The 26,506-nt window shown below is 53.0% G+C and overlaps 1 protein-coding gene across 1 annotated transcript; it reads right to left on the reverse strand.

Annotated features, from left to right (window-relative positions):
* Positions 1–1,507: 1,507 nt before the first annotated feature.
* On the reverse strand, positions 1,508–26,251 carry YY1 (YY1 transcription factor). The gene is made up of 5 exons (XM_004584298.3): positions 25,301–26,251; positions 12,876–13,038; positions 4,654–4,714; positions 3,234–3,392; positions 1,508–2,652 (listed from the first exon to the last, which is right to left on the reverse strand). Exons 1-5 carry the CDS (start codon positions 25,983–25,985, stop codon positions 2,470–2,472), a joined length of 1,251 nt encoding a protein of 416 aa, XP_004584355.2. The 5' UTR covers positions 25,986–26,251; the 3' UTR covers positions 1,508–2,469.
* Positions 26,252–26,506: the final 255 nt, after the last annotated feature.

The raw sequence follows: 26,506 nt of genomic DNA on the forward strand, positions 1-26,506 counted from the left end.
AACGCCACACCAAGCTCAGCGTGAGTTCAGCATTTCGTGGCAAATACACATCACCTGCAGTGACAGTTCTTTATACAAAGATTATGCTCCCTGCCAACCCACTACCCAAAAGTGAGGGAGGATAAATTTAAAAGTAGAAAACAATAGCTTAAGTGTAAACTCTGGGGGTTTTTATATTGCATATGCTAAAAACATGCATTCATTTCCGCTCCAGTGTAAGAAAATATGCCCATTAGTAATACTTCTAGATCAATCATCCAGCTAATGGACTGTTAGGACGCCGCTGCACACGTGTGAGAGTTCTGACCACAAGCAAAATGGGCTTGAGAAACTCAGTGTGAACCACCCCTCTTGTGCGCACAGGCGCTCACTGGCTATTGCTAGAAATCCAGAGTGCTACATCAACAGGGAACGCCAAGTTCAACTCCTGACAGCAGGCAGCTCTGCAGACTGACAGATCGTTGGGGTAAGAGAAAGGTGAGGAGCGAGACGGGGGTGGGGGGACAGCAGAGATGACCAAAGGCACAGAGCAAGAGGGACCTGGTTCCACACAGGAGCTCAGCTCCTGCACATCATGGGCCCGTGGCCCTGAGCCTGCGGGCAGCACTGGGGCTGGCTCCCTGTAGTCCAAGGCCAGATGAGGGTCAGGTGGCTTGGCTGCCAAGGCCTCCACTGATCTGAGTGGCTTTCAGCAGAGCCATGCCGAGATAGCCCGGCCTGCTGGTGGGAAGGAAGGGGGGCAACTTGGCATGCAAGGAAACTCTGCCACGGGCTCCTCTCCTGATTGCCGAATATAGCAAGGCCCGGCTCACCCAAAAAACAGCTGGGATTCCATCACACTACTCAGAGGATAACAGATGCTGGGTGAAGAAACTTGGGAGTAAAAATTGTCACTTATGAGTCAGAAGGCACTTCAGGATTCCACAGCCACAGGGCCGACATGAGCAGGACTAAGGAGAGGCTGGCCATTTGGGGCAGTGGGTCTGACAGTGCCAGGCCTGCCCTTGACCTCGCAGAGCCACACACAGGATGTCTGCTGCATCAAGGCAGCTTGCCATGTCGTCTTCTCAGTGAGTCTGATACTGGAAACTAGAAGCACACATTTCCGAGGTAAAGCACCCCCAGGTACGGCTCTCTAGTCATCTGGCCGCACTCCGGCAGTCCAGGAGCAAAGGCCAGCCACGGTGCGCTCCACAGCCTTGCAGGCCAGCACCGTCCACGAAGCAGGACCGTCCACAAAGGACATGGGTTCTCGAGCCAGACTCCGACGCCTGCGAACTGCAGGTGGCCTGCACAGGCACGCCCGCGCCAGTGAGCACCTTACCTTGAGAAGGTGCTCGGACCTTCCCGCATATCCCTGTCACCCCGGCCCGGGCTGCGGGACACTGAGGTAGTTCCTGAACTCAGGATGCCTGGTACCTGCTCCTTCAGAATTCAGGACACGCAAGAAACAGTAACATAAGCATCACTTTCATCACAAGCCACGGGGACTGAGTGCAAAACAAAGGAAACTTGAGTTGCTTTATTGAACTTCCAATTTCTGGGAGGCTCAAGGTTTGAAGTATCCTGGACAACAAAAGAGAACCAGACTGTGCTTCCAGACCTTTTCTGCCATGTTCTTTCTTCAGGATCGCTATTTTATTGTCGCCCTTTCTGTTACACGGTGTACACATCAGGTGGTAAAAGGTACAATACATTCTACAGCTCAGCAGCACGTTCTGTAACTGAACAGGCCAAGAGATTACACTGAACATCAGCATCTGGCAGTATTTTTGGGAAAAAAAAAGTGACTAAAATGGTTTAAATTGATTAACACTATTAAATCACATCTAATATTTGATACTACATGATTCAATACAGCTATACGATACAATTATACAAAATGTGTTAACATCAAAGAATACAACCAAAATTAAGATAGCAAACAAAACCTATATAACTTTTTTTTTACAGGAAAATACTTTTGAAGTATGCATGTAACTGCCCATTCTTTTAAAGAAATTCTACTGCAAGCAAAGTTATCAACCTCCAGGAAATCACACGTAGCATTACTAAGCATATCCCCAAAAAGTGTACAATATGCACACTTGGAAAATACAAAATTAAAAAAATTGTAAGCAACAGGTGAGCTCCATATTTATAAGAAGGTGAAAAGAAGTCCCATTTTTAGCACTGTTGTATAAAGAATTGTCTTTTGATGCGAAGTCCACGAGCTGTCCTGCTGGGACCACACTTCACAAAGACACCGTGTTTTTGAAATGAGATCACACAGCAAGATAGAGCATCTTAGCAATGTCATCCTTTCAAAGGTTTTTTTTTGCGTTTTTTTTTTACTACTTTATCAAAACATGTCCCTTAGGTGTGTAGGATTCATTTTTAAAATTCTTCCTAGAAACAATATACAAAGGAGGCGTGCTTCTTCCCAAGCACACGCCTGGGAGATGCTTCCCGAGGGCGTCTTCTCATTTCTCACTGGTTGTTTTTGGCCTTGGCATGTGTGAGGATGTGAGATTTCAGGTTAGTTGACTGAGCAAACTTCTTATTACAACCGTCGAAGGGGCACACATAGGGCCTGTCTCCGGTGTGGATTCGCACGTGTGTGCGCAAATTGAAGTCCAGTGAAAAGCGTTTCCCGCAGCCTTCAAATGTGCACTGTGAGAAGAGACCAGAGGTCAAGGGCGGGCAGTGGGGCAGCCCTCGGCCACGAGCTCAGCGTCGTACAGACGAGCTTACTTCACCCAACACCTCTCCTTTCTGCCCTGGCTGAACTTTCTAGATGATTCTAGATTTGGTGGGTGAGATCTCTTCACTCTAACACCAGATAGCACCTATGACCCATGTACACCCCCAACAATCTAAGAGAACCATTTGGCCAAATGCTAGCAATCTGCCTAACGATCGGATGGAGGGCCCAGTGCGTCTATAAACTGAAAAACAAAACAATGAGGAAGCAAGGTCCTGGTGTCCACTAAAAAGGACCCACACCGACTGGCAGCTGCACTGCTGCTGTCTGCACACATGCCAACAGTCACCTCTCCCAGGCTCCCTTGTCCTTAGTTACCCAAGATGCCAGGGCCTCCCCACAGCGTGTCCTGCCACAGGCTGAGGCAAGCCCCGACCACCCACACGCCTGGCCACTGTGGTTCCTCCCGCGGGCTCCCGGGTGATGCCCCCTGCACCCTGCAGGGCCGGGCCAGGCAGGCGGTGTTGGACAGAGGAGGAGCGTGCTCTACCTGAAAGGGCTTCTCTCCAGTATGAACCAGCTGGTGTCGTTTTAGCTTGGAGCTCTCCACGAAAGCCTTGCCACATTCTGCACAGACGTGGACTCGGGGGCCGTGGGTGTGCAGATGCTTTCTCATGGCAGAGTTATCCCTGAACATCTTTGTGCAGCCCTTAAAACAGAGCAAGCAACGCAGAGGGTTACCGCACACACGGGAGGAAGGACGCAGCCACGAACAGCCTGGACTGGAAGCCAACACCACCAAGCTCCCTCCCGCCTCTTATTCCTGGTACTTCAGGAGGGCTTTCTCTAGGACAGACAGCTGGGAAAGGCTGTATCATTTAATGCAAGCCCTCATGCTGCAGATGAGAAAACCGAGGCTTAGAGATGTCTCCAAGCCACCAGAGGGGCCGGGCTGGGAGGAGAGCCCAGTCTCCTGGCGCCTAGCTCGGCCCCAGAGGAACGCAGGGCCGGCAGCCCACCACCCGGGGCCCAGGCTGTGCCGTACCCAGGGGCTGTCCCTTGCCATCGCCCATGATGCTCCTCTCTCTGCCTCCTTCCTCTCCGTGACAGACAAAGAAGCAAGAGGGTCTCCAAGGAATGGTCAGCAAGAAGAGATGGACGCTGAGACCAGGGAAGGCAGAGGCAGGCACGCTGACCCCACGCAGGCTGGGGCGCTCGCGGGCAGACATGGCTAGACAGCACGACAGAAGGAAAGCACAGGCCACCCCCAAAGCGTCACAGGCAAAGCCACAGTGTTGTCACCCTGACCTGCAGGCACAGTGCCCATTTTGAAAATGGAATTTCAAAAAACTGTCACCAGAAAAGGACACAGGGATGCCAGAGAACTGGCAGGCAGTAAGGCCCAACTGTTTTCAAATGCTTATCTTTCTCTAACGGTTGATTTGAAAAAAAAACGACTCCATTCGGAATTCCGCTCCTTCAGTTTCTCTGCCTCTCCATGACGGAACCCCCCAATCCCTCCGTCTCCGTCACCGGTTCAGGCTCTCTTGTCATTTCAAAGACTACATTTGAAAACAATTAAGTCCCCTTCCAGCAGTACACAATTGACCGGGCAAATAAGAAAATTGTAAAGGAAATTATGAAGGCTTTGATTTATTCTAACAACATTCAAAATCATTTCCAAATGTCAGTCACGAGCCTAGGTTGCCATCCTGGCCCTGGGTCAGACATGACCACTGTCACTGAGCCCAGGCAGTCCCAACCAGCACAGTGAGCAGGCAGCGACAGTGCGTGCATCGCTCCCTCCTAAGCGCCACTCGGTCTATTTAAGCAACAAAGCCGCAGAGCCAAGCATTTCAGTCCGCCCCTCTATCTGAGCTAGGACAGTGCAGCTGCAGAGTGTTGGGGGCAGAGAGCTTCTCCACAGCTCAGCACCAGTGGGACGGACACCTCCCCCTAGCATTACTTACTTTATGAGGGCAAGCTATTGTTCTTGGAGCATCATCTTCTTTAATTTTTCTTGGCTTCATTCTTATCAAAACAAAAAACAAAAAAACAAAAAAAAAAGAGAGAGAGAGGTTTGTAGGAGCGGGCACACTCAGCTGGTATCAGTCATATACAGTCCCTACATGTTTCCCTTCCAGGCACCCAAAACTACAAGCGTAGGACGAGCTCCGGGGAGGAGGCGGGGCAGACCTCACGTTCAAGGGTGCTCACGGCTAGAAGCCTTCTCATCTCACACACAAGGAAGCCGACGCCCAGCAGGGCCGGGCCACTCCCAGGACTGGAGCCAACCAGGCCTTGTGGCCAAACACCTACTCTTTCCCCTAAACCCCTGTAAAATACCTAAACCAACAGCTGAGACAACCTCAAATCAACCTCCTGGTGTGACAGGGGCAGTTGCTACTGTGCCATCCCAGCGCCTGGCAAAAATGGCGTGGTGCCCAACATGTCCTTGGTCCTACAGCTACCGCCTGTGGGAGCTGCCAACACAGCACACCACTTCTAGGGAGAATAAGCAAAGTGGCTACACAAATGCACAGGACCGCCCAAAGGATGAAGGACACACCTGGATGCCCAGGGGAGGAGACCCCAGGGACGGGTGGGACCCCACACCCTCTTGTCTGCTATGTGGCTTCTCTGAGCAGAGAGGAGCTGGCCAGCATGTCTTCTGCACAACAGAGGCGTCTGGCCTGCCAAGTTCCCACATGCAACCAGACACGGGAGGTGGCCCACCTGCACTGCTCTTTCCACAGAAACACCTGCTGGTCTTTTGTGAAAACTTTCTCTGCAAATGCTGCCTACAGATCTGTGTGTGGCAGAGGGGTGAGAAGTAGAGTTTGCAGAACACCTATGCAAGCGTTCCGTTTGTGAGTTCTCCTTCTGTCCCCAGTCTGGGGACCACACATGCTTCTATGGGGTTTAAGTCTAATGAACGAACGAAGCCAACGACTGCCTGAGGACAGAAGCCATTTCCCTTTCCATCATGAGGCTCACTTCTGCCACCCTTAAGGTAACAAAGCCCCTAACACGCCCCTCTGTGAAAGCTGTCCTGATCCCCGGCGAGGCCACTGGCTTCAGCTCTCCCACAGCCCAGGGGCCACGGCAGACTCCTCCCTTCTCAGGGCATTGCCCCTCCGCTAGCAGAGCATTCCTCAGGGGCCGTGTGTATAAGGCTCTGCACTGGGCCTGGCCCGAGTTCACAGAACCAGGCAGGGCACAAATTCGGTGGCACTGTACCACCTGGAGGGATCATTGAAAAACAACACTCAAATGTTAGTAATTTAAGAATGTGTTTTAAGAACCAAGCTTCCAGTCTTCTCAATTAATGTTTATTCTCATCTCAGGCGCAGACAGCATGGCACGGCAGGTTAAGCAGCAGTTGGGGTACCTGCACCCCACACTGGAGATTCCTGGATGAGGCCTCAAGCACTCGAGCCCTGCCAGCCACATGGGAACCCTAGACAGGGTGAAGACTTTAACTGCAGCCTGTCCCAGCTCACGGAAAATCTCTCCTCTGTGTTAATCAGCCTTTCAGATTAACACAAATAAAAGCTTCAGGTTCTGTGCTGAGTCTATGGAAAGCGCTCTTCACTATGGAGATGGTTTACACATGACTGGGTTTGCCTAAATTCATACAACAGTACACTTAAAAGACCATGAATCCTATGGTGCTTGAATTAAGGAGGCCCCTTGTGAACATTTTCCTAGAATGATTCCTACACCTTAAGGTTACAATGTTTGCTTGTTTTATCTACTTGAAAATCCAAGTATGAGAGGAACAGGAGGGAGAGGTGGAGAGAGCTTGGTCGGGTACTTGAGCAGGGCCGAGGGGCCCAAGCACTGAGCCAGCCTGTGCTCCCAGGATGCCAGACCAGGAAACAGGATGGAGATGCAAGAGCGGGGATTCGGACAGACAGCAGTGTGGGCTGCAGGCACCCCAGGCGGCACCAAAACTCCCGCCTCAGCACTGCCATACATATACTGGAAAGACAGATGGCAGAGAGGGGCATCTACCAACCCCAGGGGCATCAGCAGGAGGTGGGGTCAGACAGCGGGCCTCCATCCAGGATCCAAGCGCACAGGGCACCACGGTACCTGCCCCTCAGAACTCACTTTCTGAAAGACAAGTTATTATGGAAAATTTTTAAGTTTATAGGGCATTTGGACAAGCACGCTTGAACTTGGGGAGGAAGTGCGGAACCAATAGCAGACGCCTGTATGTAAGCCCTGTGCCAGCTAGCCAGCATGCCCCGCACACCCCGTTTGGCTGGGCACACGGAAAGGATCGTTTTCCAGAAAGGGCACTCACACAAAAGCTGGCCGGTCTACCCCCGAAGACTCCTCACCTCCCTGCTTCCTGGTTCCGAGGGTAGACCGCGAAGCCACCAGCTGACCTCTGTTAGCCACAGAACTCCGAGCCAACTACTGAGCTGCTCGGCGTCGGGTGCCACAGCCCTGCGGCAGAGCAGCGAGCACAGCCAGACGCTGCACACGGAGAACTCAGGCTGTTTGATGGGCCCAATTAAACCGAGCTCAATCTCAACAAAAACACTCTGGCAGCTGTTCTTAGCCACCAGATGCTGGTGCCCCAGGCCACCCTTAACCAGAGAACAGGGCACAGCAGAAGCCAGTCCTCACTGCACTACCCAGTCCACAGGAGGCCAGGTACACTTCCCACCCAAGACAAGTGGGGGCTACTCTCCCCAGATGGACTGCTGGAGTTGTAGCAAGTCACTCAGGTCCACACAGTGCTCATCGAATGGGATCTCCCACAGCAGCTTCCTGACCCACCTCAGCAGAGCCTTGCACAAACACCGAGAGCTGCCACTGTCCAGGAAGCAGATAACATCATTTGAACAATGATTCTTCAATATGAAGCTAAGCCCTTGCCCAGCCATACAAGCTTAGTTAACGTCCAGGCCAGGGACACTGCCCTGACCCACACTGGTGGGAGCCTGGCACAATTACCATTTGCAAGCATGATTCACCACCCACCCCCCGGTGCAAACAATGTTGCTTTTAGACAAACAAAACAAAGCTGGCTGGCTCAATGAGAACGTCTTAAATGAAGCGGCATATAGTTGTTTTAAGACACGTGTGCTTTGCTTTCACCTCGTCCAAAGTCACAGCAACAGAGAGAGGGGGAGGGGAGAGAGGGGGAGAAGGGGAGGGAGCGAGAGCCAAAGAGGAAGAGGAGGTGGACTTTCACGATGCCCACCCAGCCAGGCCTGGGCCAGGCACAAGCCAGGAGCCTCAGAGCTCTATCTGGGTCTCCCACATGCCACGGGGATGTAATCTGCCGCCTACCAGCGCATCCGCAGGAAGCCTGGGTGGAAGCGGAGGGCCTCAGGCCAAAGCAGGTATGCAGAAAGGCAATGGGGGTGTGCTGACAGGCGGCTCGAGCCTGCTCTGGCAGAGCTGTACGGCATTTTCACCTCGACCATCACGTCTCTCGTCAATATGTATAAATCCCGTGAGCAGGCCGGGATCGTCCAAGCACTCTCTGCTAAGCCCTCTGTGTGACAGGTCTAAAAGGAGACAGCGCTTCCCTGACCCGCCACTTTTAACTGTTCCCCAAGGTCCCACCTACCCAATGGAAGTCATGACTCCGCATAGCGAAGTCATGACTCCGTGTCAATAATTTACTAATCAGTCTAGGCCGAGGACAACAGGAAGCTGCCACATAGAGAGGTCAGGTTCAAGTCCAGTCCAGTCCACCTAGAGGAGAAATGGGCAAAGCAGCAGCCCTCCTTGCACCAACAGTCCAGTCTTGCAAGCCCCGACAACAAGGCTGCGGTATGGCCCACAGCAGCCTGGAAACGTGGTGCCTCTTGCTTTCCAAGTTCCTGTGACACACACACCCAGACTGTAGGGACCTCAGAGGACACCCACATTCAAAATCTCTCTTCAGTAGGAGAGGTGTCATGTGAGAGGGAGCGTGTCCAACCCACAGCCCATGTGTTGCAAGAGCTCCTCCCAGGACAGAAAAACATTCAGCAGGCTAACCAGGAATGCACAGAGACTAAGCATGTTCCTGCCATACTCATCTAGAGGATGCTGGTCGCGGATCTTGTCCGATAGACTGCGTTTTGCCAGGGACCCTTTTGCACACTTGTAGGTGTCTCACTCATTCTGTCCTTTACTGACCAAAGAGCCTTTTTCACAATCCTCCTACTTCCTGTGCTACACCTAACAGAGTCTGCCTGCGGCCCCGCTCTCCCAGCTTTGCAGGCGTCTTCCTCCAACTGCTGGTGGCACTGGGCTGAGGTACCCCCAGGTGTAGCACATACACTAGGAATGCCAGTCTCTAAAACTTATTTCTAAAAAGACACTTTCAGCTAGAGCAAGGGAGGAAAGAAAGGAGGGAGAGAGGAAGACAGTTATCTCAAGGTCTTCCAGCTACTAGTTCTCTCTCTAGGGGCATCCCAGGCAGCAGGTGAGCCGGGAAAGCGCACGCCCAGCCCCAGACCCTGTTCATGGACTTGTTTGATTTAAAAGATCTACCTTTTGTGCCTGGCACAGTAGTCTAACGGCTAGACTCTTCACCTTGCATGAGTCAGGATCCCATATGGCGCCAGTTCATACCCTAGCTGCTCCACGTCCCTTCCAGCTCCCTGCCTGTGGTCTGGGAAAGCAGTAGAGGACGGCCCAAAGCCTTGACACCCTGCACCCACGTGGGAGACCTGGAAGAGGCTCCTGGCTCCTGGCTCCGGATAGGCTCAGCTCTGGCTGTTGTGGCGACTTGAGGAGTGAACCAGTAGATGGAAGATTTTTGTCTCTTCTCTCCATAAACCTGCCCTTCCAATAAAAATAAAATAGATCTTAAAACAAACAAAATTACTTGTACCGGAAAGGCAGATTTAGGGAGAAGTAGACAATGCCCAAAGTGAGAGGCTGCGAACGCAGGTCTCCCACACGGGTGTCAGAACTCTGCTTGCACCCAAGGTGTGTATCGGCAGAAAGCCGTAACGCAGAGCCAGAGCTGGGCCCTCCAGAGTAGGACACAGGTGTGCTAACAGGCCGGCTGTACTAGGCTAAAGGCCCACTGCCAACTGCCACTTTGTTGGCTCATGTGTTTGACAGCTTTGCAAGCACAATTCCTCTCACAGCACGGTTTTAGTGCCTTCTAACTGCCCACAGCTGGTTTGCTTGTGCCCTGTCCTCGGGGAAGGCCCTGCACTTTCCCATCCTCAGTGTTCAGAAACGTCTCCAAAAGATGGCTACTTGGTGCCTCAAGCCCAGGCTCCCACGGGTGACCCCTTTCTTGGGCAGCCTATTCTAACGCAGCCTGACAAGGACAGGCAAGGCCACTCTGCCACCAGTGGCCCTCAACCACCTGTCCTGAGGCCTAGAGATAAGCTATCCCCTTGGCTGCCCAATTCCCCAGAAAAAGAAAGCCAGTCCTCAGCGACCAACATCCAACTGCTCCTACCACGGTTCCCTCTCTTCCAAGTCCCTTCCCAAAACTCTGCCCCTCCCACAATGACGCTGCTGTACCATCAGGATCGCATTGCTGCTCTCCCTGGGCCTTGTGCAAAGTGCCGTGCTGGCTGTCACAGCGGTGCAGGCCCCGAGGTGACCCCTGCCTTTGCAGCGATCCTTTCGCCCTGCCACTGCTGGTCGCAGCCTCTGAGGGCCAGGCTTTCCCCAGGATACGATGCTGGTCTTTTCTGTCCAAGATCTCCCTTCCCAGAACTTACTTGCCCATTCTCGTGTTTTCAGTTGGGCAAGAAGTAAAGGAGGACTATTGAGGAAACGAAGCCCTATTGGCAGTGGATAGCCCCGCCTCAAACCAACACTGCTTGCCCTAAGCCACAAGCTGGAAGCTTCTTCCAACTTGACCTATGACCCAAGGAGTAAAGCTGGCACTTAACATATGTGGGGTCATCTAATGGGTAAAGTCTTCGCCCTGCACGTACCATGATCCATATGGGCACTTGTTCATGTCCTGGCTACTCTACTTCCCACCCAGCTCCCTGTCTGTGGCCTGGAAAAGCAGTCCAAGATGGCCCAAAACCTTGTGACCCTGCACCTGCGTGGGAGACCTGGAAGAAGCTCCTGGCTTTGGATTGGCTGAGCTCCAGCCGTTGCAGCCACTTGGGGAGTGAACCAGCAGATAGAAGATCTCTCTCTCTCTCCCCCTTCTCGCTGTAAATCTGTCTTTCCAATAAAAATAAACAAATCTTTAAAAAAAGTCAGTTACAGACACACAGGGGTTTTCCTATCTATTATTCATTCCCCAGATGGTTTCAACTGTGTTGGGGGCTTCATCCAATCTCCTGCATGAGTGGCGAGGACCAAACACTTGGGCCATTTTCTGCTACTTTTCCCAGGCCATCAGCAGGGAGCTGGATCAGAAGTGGAGCAGGCAGGACAAAAACTGGTACCCATATGTTCACTGTCCGGCAGTGATGGACCTGGTGCACAGAGCCGACAATAACACGCATGGACTACTGACTGATGATCAAGAGCCAAAGTTTATTAGCGGCATCATGTTTTTATAGACTGAGGGTTACACAGGATAAGGGAGGAGGTATTGAAGAGCTTACACAGTTCCTCATCTTAGAAAAAAAATCTTTTTGTATATCCAATCAAACGCACTCATTCAAGTGACATCCAATCAGTCGCTCTCACACAATGATATCCAATCAGTTCTACACCCAACGGGGTGTGGTGCTGCCTGCCAAGGAGTGGCTCACTGGGGAGCCCTGGCACCAGTCCAGGAGTAAAGGGGAAGGTTCCTCTCCTTCCAGGCACAGCCCAGTCAACTGTCCCCAAACCTTCCCCGCCATAACCTGTAATTTATCACACTACGCCCTACCCCGTGCCTGATGCCAATCTGGTTCTCACCTTGACTAGCTCAGGTTCTACCCCAGACCTTAACACCCTCCTGGCTCCCCCTGTGCAGGGCTGCAGGCCAATTCTCTCAGCTCCCACAGCCCCTTTCTCTACCACTCTCTGTATCACTGCACTTTGGCACAGTACTTGTGTTGAACCCTAACTGTCATGCCACGAAAGATTAGAAATAGACAAGCGTGCCTGAGGGCCCCAGTTCACAGGAAGGCAGACCTGTGCAACAGTGGGTCAGCCCTGCACTTGCAACGCATTGCTGCAAACACAACACGGAGGCAGCACTTGAAGGCTCAAGCACTGGTTCCCTGGCTTCAGGCTGACCCAGCAGATGAAAACATCTCCTCTCCCTCCGGCCATTCACTTTTCAAGCGGATTCAAAGTAGATAAACATTAGAAAATTTCACGAAAAAATAAAATTATTATGAAAAAATTCATGTATGGATTTAAAAAAATTTCATTCTAGACTTTCTGAAACACCCTTGTGTACCCAATAGCTAGTACCAAGGAAGATAAAAAGTTAAAAAATCCAGTTCTATCAAAACACAAGATTCTTACCCACCTGCTAAGTAGGGAAACTGAGGCTGAGTGGCAGGAATCACCCATGTCTCTTTGAAACACTTTATTATTTGAAAGGTAGACTATCAGACAGGGAGTCAGTAACAGGGAGAGAGAGAGAGAGAGAGAGAGAGAGAGAGAGAGAGAGAGAGAAAGAGAAAGAGAAAGAGGGAGAGATAGATGGCTCTTCCACTTGCTGCTTCACTCCGCAGCCACAAGGCCAGCCTGGGACAGGCTAACTCAGGAGCCAAGAGCCTCCCGGGTCCTGTATTTGAGTGGAGAGGCCCAACTCCCAACTGCTTCTCCAGACGTACTGGCAGAAAGAAGGGATAACAAGAGAAATGCTAGGAACCAAACTGGCACCCCCGTATTGGATGCCAGAGTTCCAAGCAGTAATTCGACTCACTGTGCCAATTTGGCTTCACAACTGTTTTGGGAGACCTCAGGGTCCCACCCTGGGCGGAGCCTCTGTGCTGGCTCTCATGTCTTCCTGCCAAATGTATACCATGCAGCCACATGCGGGCGAGAGGCTGTTTCACTACATGAGGTGTGACTATCTACTCACAAGCAATACTGACTCTGCAATCTAGCTGCACCCCATCTTACTGTCCGCTACCACTCACATGAATAGCATAGTGCTACTAAAAATAAAACTGCTTTTGTTTTCAAAAGCTGTCCTAGAGAAAAAGTATAAACCACCATTGTGACTTAGGCACAAAAACAGCTGGCAAGAATTTAAGCACTTTCTATAACTCAAAGGGGGGAAGTTTTTACAACTTACCTAGCAAATTCTGCTAGCTGTTTGGGGTCAGAGAGGTCGATGCCAGGGATCCCGCCGGGAGGCAGCTTCTTCCCTGTCATGTACTCTGAGTAGTCTGGGGGCGAGTTCTCCCCAATGATCTGCTCTTCAACCACCGTCTCATGGGCGATGTCTTTTTTTTCATCTGAAACACACGAGATTATGTTAGCTGAATACATCTGCTTTACAAACTATACAAACTCATATTCCTCTCTGCCTGCCCAAGCTCCCTGGTAACCCCTTCAGCCCTGCAGCCCACTTCAGCATCCTGAATCCTCCTACTTCAAGTTTTGCTTTTCAGCCACAGCCGACGCCAGTCGGCCCTCCCAGCTTCGGCCTGCTGGCTGGCTGTCAGCCTCATTACTGCTGCCCTAGCTGTACTAGCCCTGTAGCTCCTTCAATGGGCAACAGCCCAGCCCACCTAGCCCTCAGTCGGGGCCCCATGATGTGCAAGCATGGATGTGTGTTGCTTCTTATCAGCTCCTTCTTCCACATCCCAGTCTACCAGGGCAGGGTAGGCGGCCCTAAGTAAACATGTGCACAGATTGCAAGACACCTACAGATTTGTGTCTTGCCAGACTCTCAAGTGCAACAGATTCTAAAACACAGTGCTGATCCCACTCTCTTAACCTCTTTTTTTTTTTTTAGGATTTATTTATTTATTATTACAAAGTGAGATTACAGAGAGAAGAGACAGAAAGGAAGATCTTCCGTCTGATGATTCACTCCCCAAGTGGCCACAATGGCCAGAGCCGAGCTGATCCAAAGCCAGGAGCCAGGAGCCTCTTCCGGGTCTCCCACACTGGAGCAGGGTCCCAAGGCTTTGGGCCGTCCTCTCCTGCTTTCCCAGGCCACAAGCAGGGAGTTGGATGGGAAGTGGGCTGCTGGGATTAGAACCGGTGCCCATATGGGATCCCAGCATGTTCAAGGCAAGGACTTTAGCCACTAGGCTACCATGCCGGGACCCCACACTTATTAACCTCCTATACAGCAGGCACTAATACTTACTACCTTTAAAAGGGATTGTCAACCTAACTTGGCTCTTGCAATTTCTGATTACAGTAGCACCTTAATTGGTTTTCCTTTTATTCTCCATATAATAAGTATATTTTATCTTTGACGATGTTTATGAACTTTAGGATGCATGCCCATGTGGATCATGAATTCGGGTGGGGAGGGTGGAGAAACGGGGCAAAGTGGTGAGAGAAGGGGACAGGGCTGTTCACAGGAGCCCAACCACATCAGTCTCTAAGGATGGGGGACAGCCACCTGAAGTCACCCCAGGGTCCCCGATGTTGAGTGTGTTCAGAGGGAACTGATTCAGTGCTTTTGATAGTGTTGAGATCCTTCTGCTTTTGTTGTTCCAATGTTGATTGTTTTGCACAATTCTTTACTCTAGCTTTAAACAGTAACAGAAAAATAACAAATATTTTCACTCATGGCACTATATAAATCACTCCAACTTGACCTTCTGGGTCCTGAGCTGCCTAGTTCCACTTAATACATCCAGGCCTGCCTTGTATTTCCCCTCTGTCCTTATCTTTGATTCACCAGTGGCTACAACTGGCCCAGGTTGAAGCCAGAGCCAAGGACTCTATCCTGCTCTCCTACATGTGTGCAGGGCCCAAGGACCTGGGTCACCTGCTGCTGCTTTCCCAGGTATATTAGCAGGGAGCTGGATCAGTAGTGGGAGAGCCAGGCCTCCAACTGGCACTCCTGAGCAGTGGCTTGGCCTGTGGTGCCACAATGCCAGCCCAGCTCCTTGGTCCCTCCAACCAGGCTGTTTCTCCCGGGTCAGTTCCCAATGCCTGGTGGCGACCACCAAGCGAGAGGACCCCCTCCCTTCGCTGCCTGTTATCTCCTAACCTGCCTCCCAATTCTCCAAGGGCTTGTTGATCCCATCATCCAACCTGGGATGTCCACTTTTATTTGAGTTTCTAGATTGCTGTCAGTCCCCAAAACTGCATGTCCCTACTTCAATTGGTTCTGACATCAGTGTAAAGCTAGAATTCAAGACAGAATGCATAGAATGTAGAATCATTTGAGGCAAGTTCAATTACTTTGAGCAAGGAAGAGCACAGAATACGGCAACATTAAATTTCTCGTTTCACCTTTCTTGATCAGAGGAAACACCAAATCATTACAAGATCATGAAATAGGGCCAGCACTGTGGCATAGCAAGTAAAGATGCTGTCTGTGGAACCAGATTCCATAGAGGTGCTGGTTTAAGCCCTGGATGCTCCAATTTCCATCCAGCTCCTTGCTTTCCCGGGCACAATGGGAAAGCAGTGAAGGATGGCCCATGTCCTTGGCCCCGCACGCACACAGGAGACTCTGAAGAAGCTCCTGGCTTTGGACTGGGCTACTTCTGGCCACTGCAGTCATCAGGGTGAGCCAAGAGATGCAAGATTTCTGTCTCTGCCTAACTTTGCCTTTCAAATAAATCTTAAAAACTTTTACCTTCATCTGACACAGCAAGCAAGCAGAGGCCGAGTGAGCTTACGCAAGCCGCTCAGGGTTTCCCAGCTCCGAACCCCAGCTGCCTGCCACTCCACACCCTGAAAGGCAGCGGGAAGGGCTCCGTTCTCTGGGTTCCTGCCATTCACCCAGGAAACCTCCAGCAGAGCAGGCACCCCGGGTGGCACAGCAGGGGAAGCTGCTGCTTGGGGCTTGCAGCATACATCTCAGAGTGCTGCTTAGAGTCCCAGCTTCCAGCTAATGTCTATCCCAGGACACAGCAGGTGACGAGCAGTCAAGCACTTGGTTGGGTTCTTGCTACCCCGTATGACAGGACTGGATGGAAAATTCCAGGCTCCTGCTTCTTCCTTTTGTTATTTTGCCTTTCAAACAGAGACCCACACTGCAGTCTGCCACCCACAACATAGGCAACCCAGATGGGAACTGTGGTCTTAATCCTGGTTGTGCCACTTCGGATCCAGCTTCCTGCTTATTAATGCACCTGGAAAGGCAGCATGAGATGGATCCAGAAGGGTCCTGCATGACAGCTTACCAGCTAAATCCTCATCTTACAAGTGTTGGGATCCCATATGGGCGCCAGTTCTAATCCTGGCAGTTCCACTTCCCATCCAGCTCCCTGCTTATGGCCTGGAAAAGCAGTGGAGGACGGCCCAAAGCCTTGGGACCCTGCACCTGTGTGGGAGACCCAAAAGAGCTTGGCTCCTGGCTTTGGCATGGCACAGCTTCAGCCGCTGTCGCCACTTAGGGAGTGAACCAGTGGATGGAAGATCTTTCTTTGTCTCTCCTTCTCTCTATAAATCTGATCTGCCTTTCCAACAAAAATAAATAAGCCTTAAAAGAAAAAAAAGCTACCATCTATTCCATTATCCGTTTGCTTGTCCCAGTGTTCGCCTGCAGTGTCCGGCCTACTTCAGCAAGCATATTAAGTTCATCAACGAACATCCCATCTTTCATGGCTGAATCGCACTTCTCTATGGACACACGTTGTGTGTATCCACTCATGTGCGGTGGACACGAGCTGATCCCACCTGCTAGATGTCCTGAAGGATGCTGCTCTAATTGCACACAGCCCTGCTTCCCTGACAAGGCTACACCGGGCTCATTACCTGCACGCCCACCTAACTCTGAAGTCTAAAACATTACCACCGTCAGCTTTTATCAGCACCTCCCCCCGCAAAGAGCACCCTGAGGATGTCTCTCGCTGCCCTAGGTTTGAAGTCAATTGTACATTCCTGTAAGCTTCTATGCTACATATTTAATTTCAGATTTGATAATATTTATGTATTTGAAAAAGCACAGTTAAGTCAGAGAGAAAGTGAGAGAAACTTGCACTTGCTGGTTCACTCCCCAAATCCCCAAATGACCTCAGACTCCTCAACTGGGACTCACTAAGCTGGAGCCAGGAGCCTGGAATTCCATCCAGGTCTCCCCGTGGGCGACAGGCGCCCAAGGAGTCAAGCGGTCTTCCACTGCACGTTCACAGGGAGCTGGGTGGGAAGAGGAGCAGCCAGGGCATGACCTGATGCCCACACGGATGGCCTGTCTCAAGCAGTGGCTTTCCACATGCTGCCTCAACACCAGCCCTAGTTAGGCTCCATAGTAATGTTTTACTCCTGAATAAACTGTGCTTCCCACATGGAAGCCACCTCGGAGAACTTCTCAAAGACCAGCGTGTAGAAATTGTGAAAAGGACAACACAATGTAAGAAAAGAAACATTCCTGGGCCCAGCGGCGTGGCCTAGCGGCTAAAGTCCTCGCCTTGAACGCCCCGGGATCCCATATGGGCGCCGGTTCTAATCCCGGCAGCTCCACTTCCCATCCAGCTCCCTGCTTGTGGCCTGGGAAAGCAGTGGAGGACTCCCTGCACCCATGTGGGAGAACCAGAAGAGGTTCCTGGTTCCTGGCTTCGGATTGGCACAGAACCAGCCATTGCGCTCACTTGGGGAGTGAATCATCGGACGGAAGATCTTCTTCTCTGTCTCTCCTCCTCTCTGTATATCTGACTGTAATAACATAAATAAATCTTAAAAAAAAAGAAAAGAAAGAAACATTCCTGAGAAAAAAAGGAATCCAAGTTCAAAGACTGGTAGAGAAATGACAAAGGCCGGGAAAAGGGACTGGCAGAGAGCAAGAGGCTGGCTCGCTATTCTCCAGGTACACACTGAAGCTACAGATTAACATTTGCTCATTCTGCTGTTATGACAATAAAACTTTTAGATAGTCTCTAAAAGTTTTTTTTAAGCCAAATAACAGAAATTCACAATGTTCTTCTCAAAGAACTAACGTGCCTTTATTTGTCTGCTCCTAAATGTTTCCCTTTTTTTTTAAAGATTTATTTATTTTATTACAAAGTCAGATATACAGAGAGGAGGGGAGACAGAGAGGAAGATCTTCCGTCCGATGATTCACTCCCCAGGTGAGCTGCAACGGCCGGTGCTGTGCCTATCCGAAGCCGGGAACCAGGAAACTCTTCTGGGTCTCCCACACGGGTGCAGGGTCCCAAGGCATTGGGCCGTCCTCAACTGCTTTCCCAGGCCACAAGCAGGGAGCTGGATGGGAAGTGGAGCAGCCGGGATTAGAACTTGCACCCATTTGGGATCCTGGTGCGTTCAAGGCGAGGACTTTAGCCGCTAGGCCACCACACCAGGCCTTAAACAAGATTTATTTAAGGGCCTGTTGCAGTAGCCTAGTGGCTAAAGTCCTCGCATTTGGGTGCACCAGGATTCTACGTGGGCTCCAGTTCATGTCCTGGCTGCTCCGCTTCCTTTCCAGCTCCCTGGGGAAACAGTGGAGGATGGCCCACAGCCTTGGGACTCTACACCTATGTGGGAGACCCGGAGGAGCCTCCTGGCTTTGGATCACCATTGGCAGCCACTTGGGGAGTGAACCAGTGGATTGAAGATCTGTCCTTCTCTCTGCAAATGTGATTTTCTAAGAAAAATGAGTAAATCTTTTAAAAAAAGAATGGGATCCCGGGGTGTTCAAGGTGAGGACTTTAGCCGCTAGGCCATGCCGCCGGGTCCTAAATGTTTCCCTTTTGTTAATCTTGAGTGGCTCTAGCTCTCCTGCCTCGCTCTCCTGCGCGGACTGACACGAGACAAGGTGTGATCTCCCTCCCTGATCATGGTCCGTGCATGTCTGTATTCCTCTCCTTCTGCCAAAACAAACAATCGGGGGGCCCTCTCACGCTGCGGCACCACGGCACAGTAAGTATGGCCTGTCTGTGGTGCCAACATTCCATAGGGTGCTGGTTCAAGTTCTGGCTGTTCCACTGCCGACCCAGCTTCCTGCAAATGTGCAAGGTAAGGCAGTGAAAAGAAGGCCCTTTTAGCGCTGTGCGAGACTGGGAAGGAGCTCCAGGCTGCTGGGTGGGGACTGGCCCAGCAGTGGCCCTGCGCATCTTCTAACGAAGGGTTTCACGTCCTTCCCATTTCCAGTAAACAAGGGGCCAGGCAATTTTTTAAATTTTTTTGAACATTTATTTTTATTGGAAAGGCAGATTTACAGAGTGAAGAAGAGACAGAGAAAGATCTTCCACCCACTGATTTGCTCCCCATGCTACTGCAAAGGCCGGAGCTGAGCCAATCCGAACCCAGGAGCCAGGAACTTCCTCAAGGTCTCCTATGCCAGTGCAGGATCCCAAGGCTATGTATGGCCGTCCTCCACCGCCCTCCCAGGCCACAAGCAAGGAGCTGAATGAGAAGAGGAGCCGCCGGGACAATTACCAGTGCCCATATGGGATCCTGGTGTGTGCCAGGGTGAGAATCCAACCACTAGGCTACCGTGACAGGCCCAAGTAGTGACTTTTAAGAGTCTATTTTTATTTTCTTTGTTCCTACTTCTTCAATTATGAACATTGGCTAAAATGTTCACCTTGCAAGCACTGAGATCCCATATCAGCACCAGTTTAAGTCCCAGCTGCCCCGCTTCCCATCCAGCTCCCTGCTTGTGGCCTGGGAAAGCAGCAGAGGACGGCCCAAAGCCTTGGGACCCTGCACCCGCGTGGGAGACCTGGAACAATCTCCTGGCTCCTGATAGGCTCATCTGGGTGGGAAGTAGAGCAGTGAGGACACAAACCGGCGCTCACACAGGATCCTGCTCTTGTAAGGCGAAGATATAACTGCTGAGCCATTGTGCCAGGCCCAGTAGTGCTAATTTTGTAAAGTTTATTGTGGGAAGGGGCATTTATTTAAACATGAAACTACTGGTGCCAGCGCTGTGATGCATCAGATAAAGCTGTCACCATTCCACATGGGCACCAGCTGCTGCACTTCCGGTCCAGCTCCCTGCTCACGGACGGCCCCCGTGGGATGCTTGCAGGAGGCATCTGGCTCTCCAGAGGGGCCCCCAGCTCTGGCCACCCGGGAAGTTTATCAACAGATGGGGATCTCCCCGACCCCAGCTCATTCTCTGAGTCTTTCAAATAAATCAATCTTCAAGTCCGTATGCATACTTCTGGCTAGTCACCCTCCTGGCTTCTTCTATTTCTCTCATCCAGTTGAGATGCAACTCCAAGAGTCTCCAGAACAGCCTGCAGAAGGCCAGCCTTGTGGTGCAGTGGGTACAGCCGCTGCCTGTGACACCAGTATCCCAGACAGCTTGCTCCACTTCTGAACTAGTTGCAAAGACTTCAGCCTGGCCTAGAGCTGGCCACCTGGGGAGTGAACTCGTGGACGGAGACCTGTCTCTTCACTGGTAACAATTTCAAAACAAAACAAAACATTTCTTTGAATCTCTCTTCTGCCATCCAGGTTCCCAAAGGAGTGTGCTTGGTGTTCACTGAAGGGCCCTGAATCACCACACCTTCCTGAGTCTGCCCTCGCTCCCGCCTCTACTCCAACTCAGTGGTCCCACCTGTGGCAGGGCTGCAACTCAGTACTTGGTACCCGCCTTCCCCACCTCCACCATTCACACGCGCACAAAGCTAAGAGAGGGCCTAACCTCATTCGCCTATCAGGATCCCAGAGTTCTGCTTTAAGATATCAGGTACCACTTGCTATTGTCACACAGCCATTTGTAAGGAAGAGAACTTTTCTGCTATGGAATGCAAATGACCCTAAGAAGACCCCCATGCCAACAGCTCACTTTACAAACAGATGCCAAGGCCATCCATTGTGGCCAACCTCCTCTGCAGAGGAAGTCCCCAGACAACCTGGGCGGGCAGGGACCCATCAGCACCATAGCAAGGCCCCACAAATGGCTGCCCTTAGGTCATTAGAGGAACTCAAACCCACCACACACGCAAAGGCACACATCCACCCAGCAAGGGCTTCCTATCTCTTCCAGACTCTGCCATCAGTTAGAAATTAATGGGACTGGGCCCAGCGGCGTGGCCTAGTGGTTAAGGTCCTCGCCTTGAAAGCCCCGGGATCCCATATGGGCGCCGGTTCTAATCCCGGCTGCTCCACTTCTCATCCAGCTCCCTGCTTGAGGCCTGGGAAAGCAGTCAAGGACGGCCCAAGGACTTGGGACCCTGCATCCGCGTGGCAGACCTGGAGGAGGTTCCTGGTTCCTGGCTTCGGATCGTTGCAGCACCGGCCGTTGCGGCTCACTTGGGGAGTGAATCATCGGACGGAGGATCTTCCTCTCTGTCTCTCCTCCTCTCTGTATATCTGACTTTGTAATAACAATAAATAAATCTTAAAAAAAAAAAAAAGAAGGGAGAAGGAAAACAGACCACACTGGTGAGATTTCTTTGTCATTTTAAATGTGAATGTACAGCTAAATTAAAGTTACAAAGCAATCACAAGCTGGGCATAGCACTCTTGAAAACAAGGCATGGAACTTTTAAAAAGTCTATCTGTCTAAGGAAAGACATGAACTGGCTTCTCCCAGGGACAGCTCTGGGCACAGCCCCTCAGATGTGGATACACAGGGGAAGGTGGCACTGCCAGCAAAGCCCTCCTCCTCTCTGTATATTTGACTTTGTAATAAAATAAAATAAATCGTTAAGAAAATTACAAGGTTTTGAGTATTTATCTAACAATACTTCAACGGAGCACAACTTATTGGTAAACATGTAGAGTTTTGAAATGATAAGAAAATTTACTTTGGCTTTTCCTATTGGAAGTAGTAAGAGAGACGCAGGAGTTACAAACAGAACGAAGGGCTTAAGAAATACCATCTGCAGTAATTCTGGGAACAAACCTGTTAGGGACCTAAGCTCCCTGTCCTGAAAACCAACTACCCTTGCAGAGATTTCAAAACCAAAGGAAACAGAAGTGCCTCTGCAGGGGCAGCCCTCAGTGGAGCTCACAGGCCCACCTGCCCCTGCAGCCCAGTCAGGGCTGTGGACTCCCGCCTGGGCCCTGGCAGCCCAGCCCCGGCTACCGCAGTTATTTGACAGAGGGGAGTTAAGCAGTGGGCCGAAGATTTCGGGCTCTCTTCCTCTCCAATAAATGAATAAAAAAGTGAGACTGAACAAATATTTTTAAAAATTAAAAAAAAAAAAATGCCTTTCTGTGCCTACCTACCTAGTTACAGTAGGCTTGGTTTTTTAAAAATGTACTTCGTTCCAGAAGCCTGACCCTCTGCCGAGGGGGGCATGTGACACTGATAACCTGGCGTCAGGCACATAGGACAAGGCTTCCCCAGTCCGCCTGCCTGAGCTTCCGGCCCAGGCCTCAGGCGCCAACTCCACTGATGTAGGTCAGAGGACGCAGCAGAGCCTCCTTGGGAAGGCCTTTGTGCTGTCGGAGCTCCGTGGACATTTATACGGACAGCATCTCCATGACACACACAGAGAGGAAAACCCACGGAGGAATGGTCAAACAGGAACTACGCTTGCCAAAAGTTACTAGTTGTAAACTTTCTGAATGCATAAAACAGAGGAACATGTAAGATGTGCTTTCTCACTTTGAGGAGTCTTCTTCCAGAAGTTTCTCCAGCCTTCTACGTGTTGTTTAATTCAGCCCAAAGGCTTCCACGCAAAGCCTGCCGGCTGATAAGGAGTGCGCCAACAGCCGCTGCCGGAGTCAAGGCGCACAGACACCCAGGCCCTCAGCTGTTCTCAGGGTTGTTGCCATTTCCCACGACACCCTTCTGTAGGTAGAGGGAGTCCTCTGTCCCTCCCCATTTCCCCTTCCTTCCTTTTATTACGGTAGCGCAGTTCTTTCATGACAGTTACCAGCTTAACATTCTGCTATTAAGCGTATCATGACATTGTATCACACTGTTCAGGTATGTCATTAGCTTTTCTACTCAAGTCAATGGTTTAGTCAACTCAGTTTATAATTAGCTCAAAGCAATATGAAGTGACACCTAAGGAAAAGCAAGGAATATCTAAGAAAAAACCATCTTCCATTTTCCTTTAAGTTGTCCAGCCTCGCGATGGTCATTAGATGTATGTATGGAAAAAAGCTCAAAGCTGTGATTAAAGACTGAAATATGCTCAGATTAACAGGCCCTTAATAGTCTCATCTGCAAAAACCACAGGTCCTGCCAGATTTCCTGGACAAGAGACCTTTATTTAGTTAGGTGTAACACAGCACCCCACGGACAAACTTTGCAAAGGCACATTAACCTGCCACGGGAGACCACATATTGGACAATTTCCTTTGCAGTGTCCAGAGCGGGCAAACCAGACAGCAGGCTGGCTGCAGATGGCACACAGGGAGTGATTGCGGACAGGCACAGAACCTCTTCCAGGGTGATGACAATGTCTGATATGGGCCCGGTGCAGAAGCCTACTGGCGAATGTCCTCGCATTACAAGCATGGGGTCCCATATGGGCTGCTCCATTTCCCATCCAGCTCCCTGCTTGCAGCCTGGAAAAGCAGTTGAGGACGGCCCAAAGCCTTGGGATCCTGTCCCCGTGTGAGAGACCTTGAAGAAGCTTCTGGTTGCTAGGTTTGGATCAGCTCAGCTCCAGCCATTAAGGCCACTCGAGTGAGCCAGTGGACAGAGGATCTTTCTTTCTGTCTCTCCCTCTCTGTAAATCTGACTTTCTAATAAGAATAAATAAATCCTAAAAAAAAAAAGTCTGAAATTAGAGTAGTGGTGTTTGCACAAACTGGTGAACATAAAAAAAATAAAAACAAAAAAAAAACACCCACCACTGAATTGTGAGAAAACAACTGCATTTTTAAAAAAGCGGCCCAGCAGGTCAAGCTGTGGCCTGTGGTGCCGGCACCCGGGCACCAGTCTCGGCTGCTCCACTTCTGCTTCTGTGAAAGCAGCAGGACAGCCCAGGACCTTGGGCCCTATACCCACGTGAGACCTGGAAGAAGCGCCTGGCGCCTGGCTCCTGGCCGGTGCAGTCCAGCCATGGACGCCATCTCTGTCTCTCCCTCTCTAATTTTGCCTTCCAAACAAACAAAACAAAAAGCAGATCTTAGGAGGACTGGTGGAGGCCTGAACGCCACCCTAGCCACGATGCACACCTGGCTGCAAGCTCCTTCCCCTGGGAAGGTAATATACAAGCAAAAGAAATCTTAAAAAAAAAAAAAAAAAAAAAATCCAAAAACTCGGGCTTCCAAAAATATGCTCATTCCCACTGAAGTGTTACCTTTCTATTTTAAACCAAGAGGTGCTAACGCAGCTGGGGGGCCTTGACAACACCACCTGCACAATTATTTGTCCAGTGACTTCAGTAACAAAGGTCGGGGCTTAGGCAGAAGTGTAGCTCCCCACCCCACTCCGACCTCAGGCACTGTGTCGCCGAGCCGCCTGCGAGGGGCACCTCACAGCAGCTAACTGCCTCTCACCAGACCCCCACACGCAGATGTAGCCTCCCAGCTGACAGCTGACTTCTCCATTGGTTATCAATTCCATCATTTTAGGTCACTTCTGAAGACTACCTTCTTTTCAGGACTTCAACTCTGGACATGAGCAGTTGACCACAAACGCCTTAGCCTCACTTTGGTAATAAATCCAAATCACAAAGACCATGAGAGGGAGTTGATTAGCACAAAACCTAGCTGACACGGCCAGCCCTGTGTCGTCCTCACCAGCGCTTACCAGAGAACTGCGCAACACACCGGACGCCGCTAATGCTTTTAAAGAAGCGGCCCGGAAAACGCCCAGCGGTGCCAGCTGGGGCAGCCACTCGCACGGTGCCCTCCCCCTCTCTGCCCTAAGCGGCCCTCTGCATCTACCCCTCCAGCAAGCAATTCCGGAAGATTCAGCGCAAACTACGCTGCCTTTCAGAATTACTCTAAAACTGGGCCCTACGCACACTCTGAGACACCTACAGTGTGCCCCAAACGACAGACCCCCGCGCACCGGGCGTGAGGCCGTGGAGCGCGGCCGCGCACCAGCGGAGGGCCCGCACTTCCTGCCGGCGCCGGCACGAGGGAGCCGGGCCGGGACGCAGCCGCCGCCCGCCTCTGCCCGCGGGGCCCCGAGCCGTGCCAGGACGCCGCACGCCGCAGCCCCCTCCAGCCCCGCGGCAGCACAAAGACTGCGCACCGGCACCCGGAGTCCCCGGCCTTCGCGAACGGCGGCCTCGGCGGGGACAAAAGCGGACACCCGGCCGGCTGGGTCGTCGGCAGCGACGAGCGCGGGGCCGGGGCGAGGCCCGCGCTGGCCGCTGGGCGTGGGCCGGGGGTCCGGGGTCCGGGGTCCGGGGTCCGGGCGCGGGGGCGCGGCGGCCGTTGGAGCGCGGCCCCTCCCGCCCCTCCCCCCGGCCAACTGCGCCATTGCGGCCTAGCGGGCGGCGCCCCGCCCCACCGCGCCCGCGGCCCCGGCCCTGCCCGCCCGCCCTGCCCGCCCCAGGCCCTGCCCGCCCCAGGCCCTGCCGGGCCCCGGCCCCGGCCCTGCCCGCCCGCCCGCCGCCATCTTCGCCGCCCGCCGCGCCCCCGCCGCGCCGCCATCTTTTGGGGCCGCCATACTTGCCTGGCGGAGAAGATGGCGGCGCCCAGCGCACACATAAAACATGGCCTCCCTTCAAAACAAAAACATCGCGGGGCCGGCGCGCGGCCGGCGCTCACCTGAGGACCACATGGTGACCGAGAACTCGCCCTCCAGGGTCTTGATCTGCACCTGCTTCTGCTCCCATTTCTTGTTGCCCGGGTCGGCGCCGCCGCCGCCCGCCGCGCCGGCCCCGCCGCCCAGGTAACTCTTCTTGCCGCCCTTCTTGCCGCCGCCCTTCTTGACGCGGCCGCCGCCCGACGACGAGCCGCCGCCGCCGCCGCCGCTCTTGCCGGCCGCCGCCACCGTGACCAGCGTCTGCTCGATGTAGTCGTCGTCGCCGCCGGCCGGCGCCGGCACCGGGATCAGGATCTGGTCCTCGAAGCCGTCGTCGGCGCGCAGCCCGTCCGAGTCGTCGCCGCCCACCACCTCCTCGCGCGTCTGCACCAGGATCACCTCCTGGTGGTGGTGCACCTGGCTCGGGTCGTCGGTCACGAGCGGCTGCAGCGCGATCATGGGCGGGTGGTGGTGGTGGTGGTGGTGGTGGTGGTGGTGGCCGGCGTGCCCGGGGCCGCCCCCGCCGCCGCCCCCGCCGCCCCCGCCGCCGTCCTCGTCGTCGTCGTCCTCCTCCTCCTCCTCGCCCACCACCGTGGTCTCGATCGTCTCCACCGGGATGGTCTCCACCTCGATCTCGTGCAGCTCCACGATCTCGGCCGGCATCTCCGAGCCGTCCGTGGCGATGTAGAGCGTGTCGCCCGAGGCCATGGCGGAGCGCTCGGCCGCGGCTGCTCCGCGGCGGGCGGCCCGGCCGGCCGAGGGAGGAAGGCGGCGGGCGGCGGGCGGGGGAAGGGGCGGGCGCGGCGGCGGCGGCGGCGGCGGAGGGCCTGCCCGCCTGCGGAGCCTCGGCGCGCCCCGCGCTCGCGGCCGCGGCTCGTCCCGGTGCCCGCCCGCTCTGGCCGCGCCTCCTCCCGCCCTCCGGGCCCGGCGTGCGCCGCTTGCCCCTGCCTGCCGCACCAACACCAACTCCTGCCACCCGAGCCCAGATCTCGCCGCCGCGGCCGCCGCCGCCACACTCGGCTCGGGCCCGGCCTCGCGAGACTTCCGCGCTGGCCGCGGCCCGCCCCCGCCCGCCTGCCATTGGCCGCCGCGCCTCCGGGCCCCGCCCCGCAGGGCCAATCGGCCGGCCGGAGCTCCGGGCCGCGGCCCCGCCCCGTCGCCCGGACTCCTCCCGGATTGGGGCCGGGGCGGCGGGGGGGCGGGGCGGGACTCACGCGCGCCGGCTGGCT

The sequence above is a fragment of the Ochotona princeps genome, chromosome 26 (assembly GCF_030435755.1).
Source record: "Ochotona princeps isolate mOchPri1 chromosome 26, mOchPri1.hap1, whole genome shotgun sequence".
NCBI classification, from domain to species: Eukaryota; Metazoa; Chordata; class Mammalia; order Lagomorpha; family Ochotonidae; genus Ochotona; species Ochotona princeps.

Coding starts and splice junctions, on each gene's coding strand:
- YY1 (XM_004584298.3), bottom strand. CDS start 25,985: ATGGCCTCGGGCGACACGCTCTACATCGCCACGGACGGCTCGGAGATG. Junction 13,039..25,300: donor GGTCACCATGTGGTCCTCAG/GTGAGCGCCGGC, acceptor CGTGTGTTTCAG/ATGAAAAAAAAGACATCGCC. Junction 3,393..4,653: donor CAATAGCTTGCCCTCATAAA/GTAAGTAATGCT, acceptor CTCTGTTTTAAG/GGCTGCACAAAGATGTTCAG.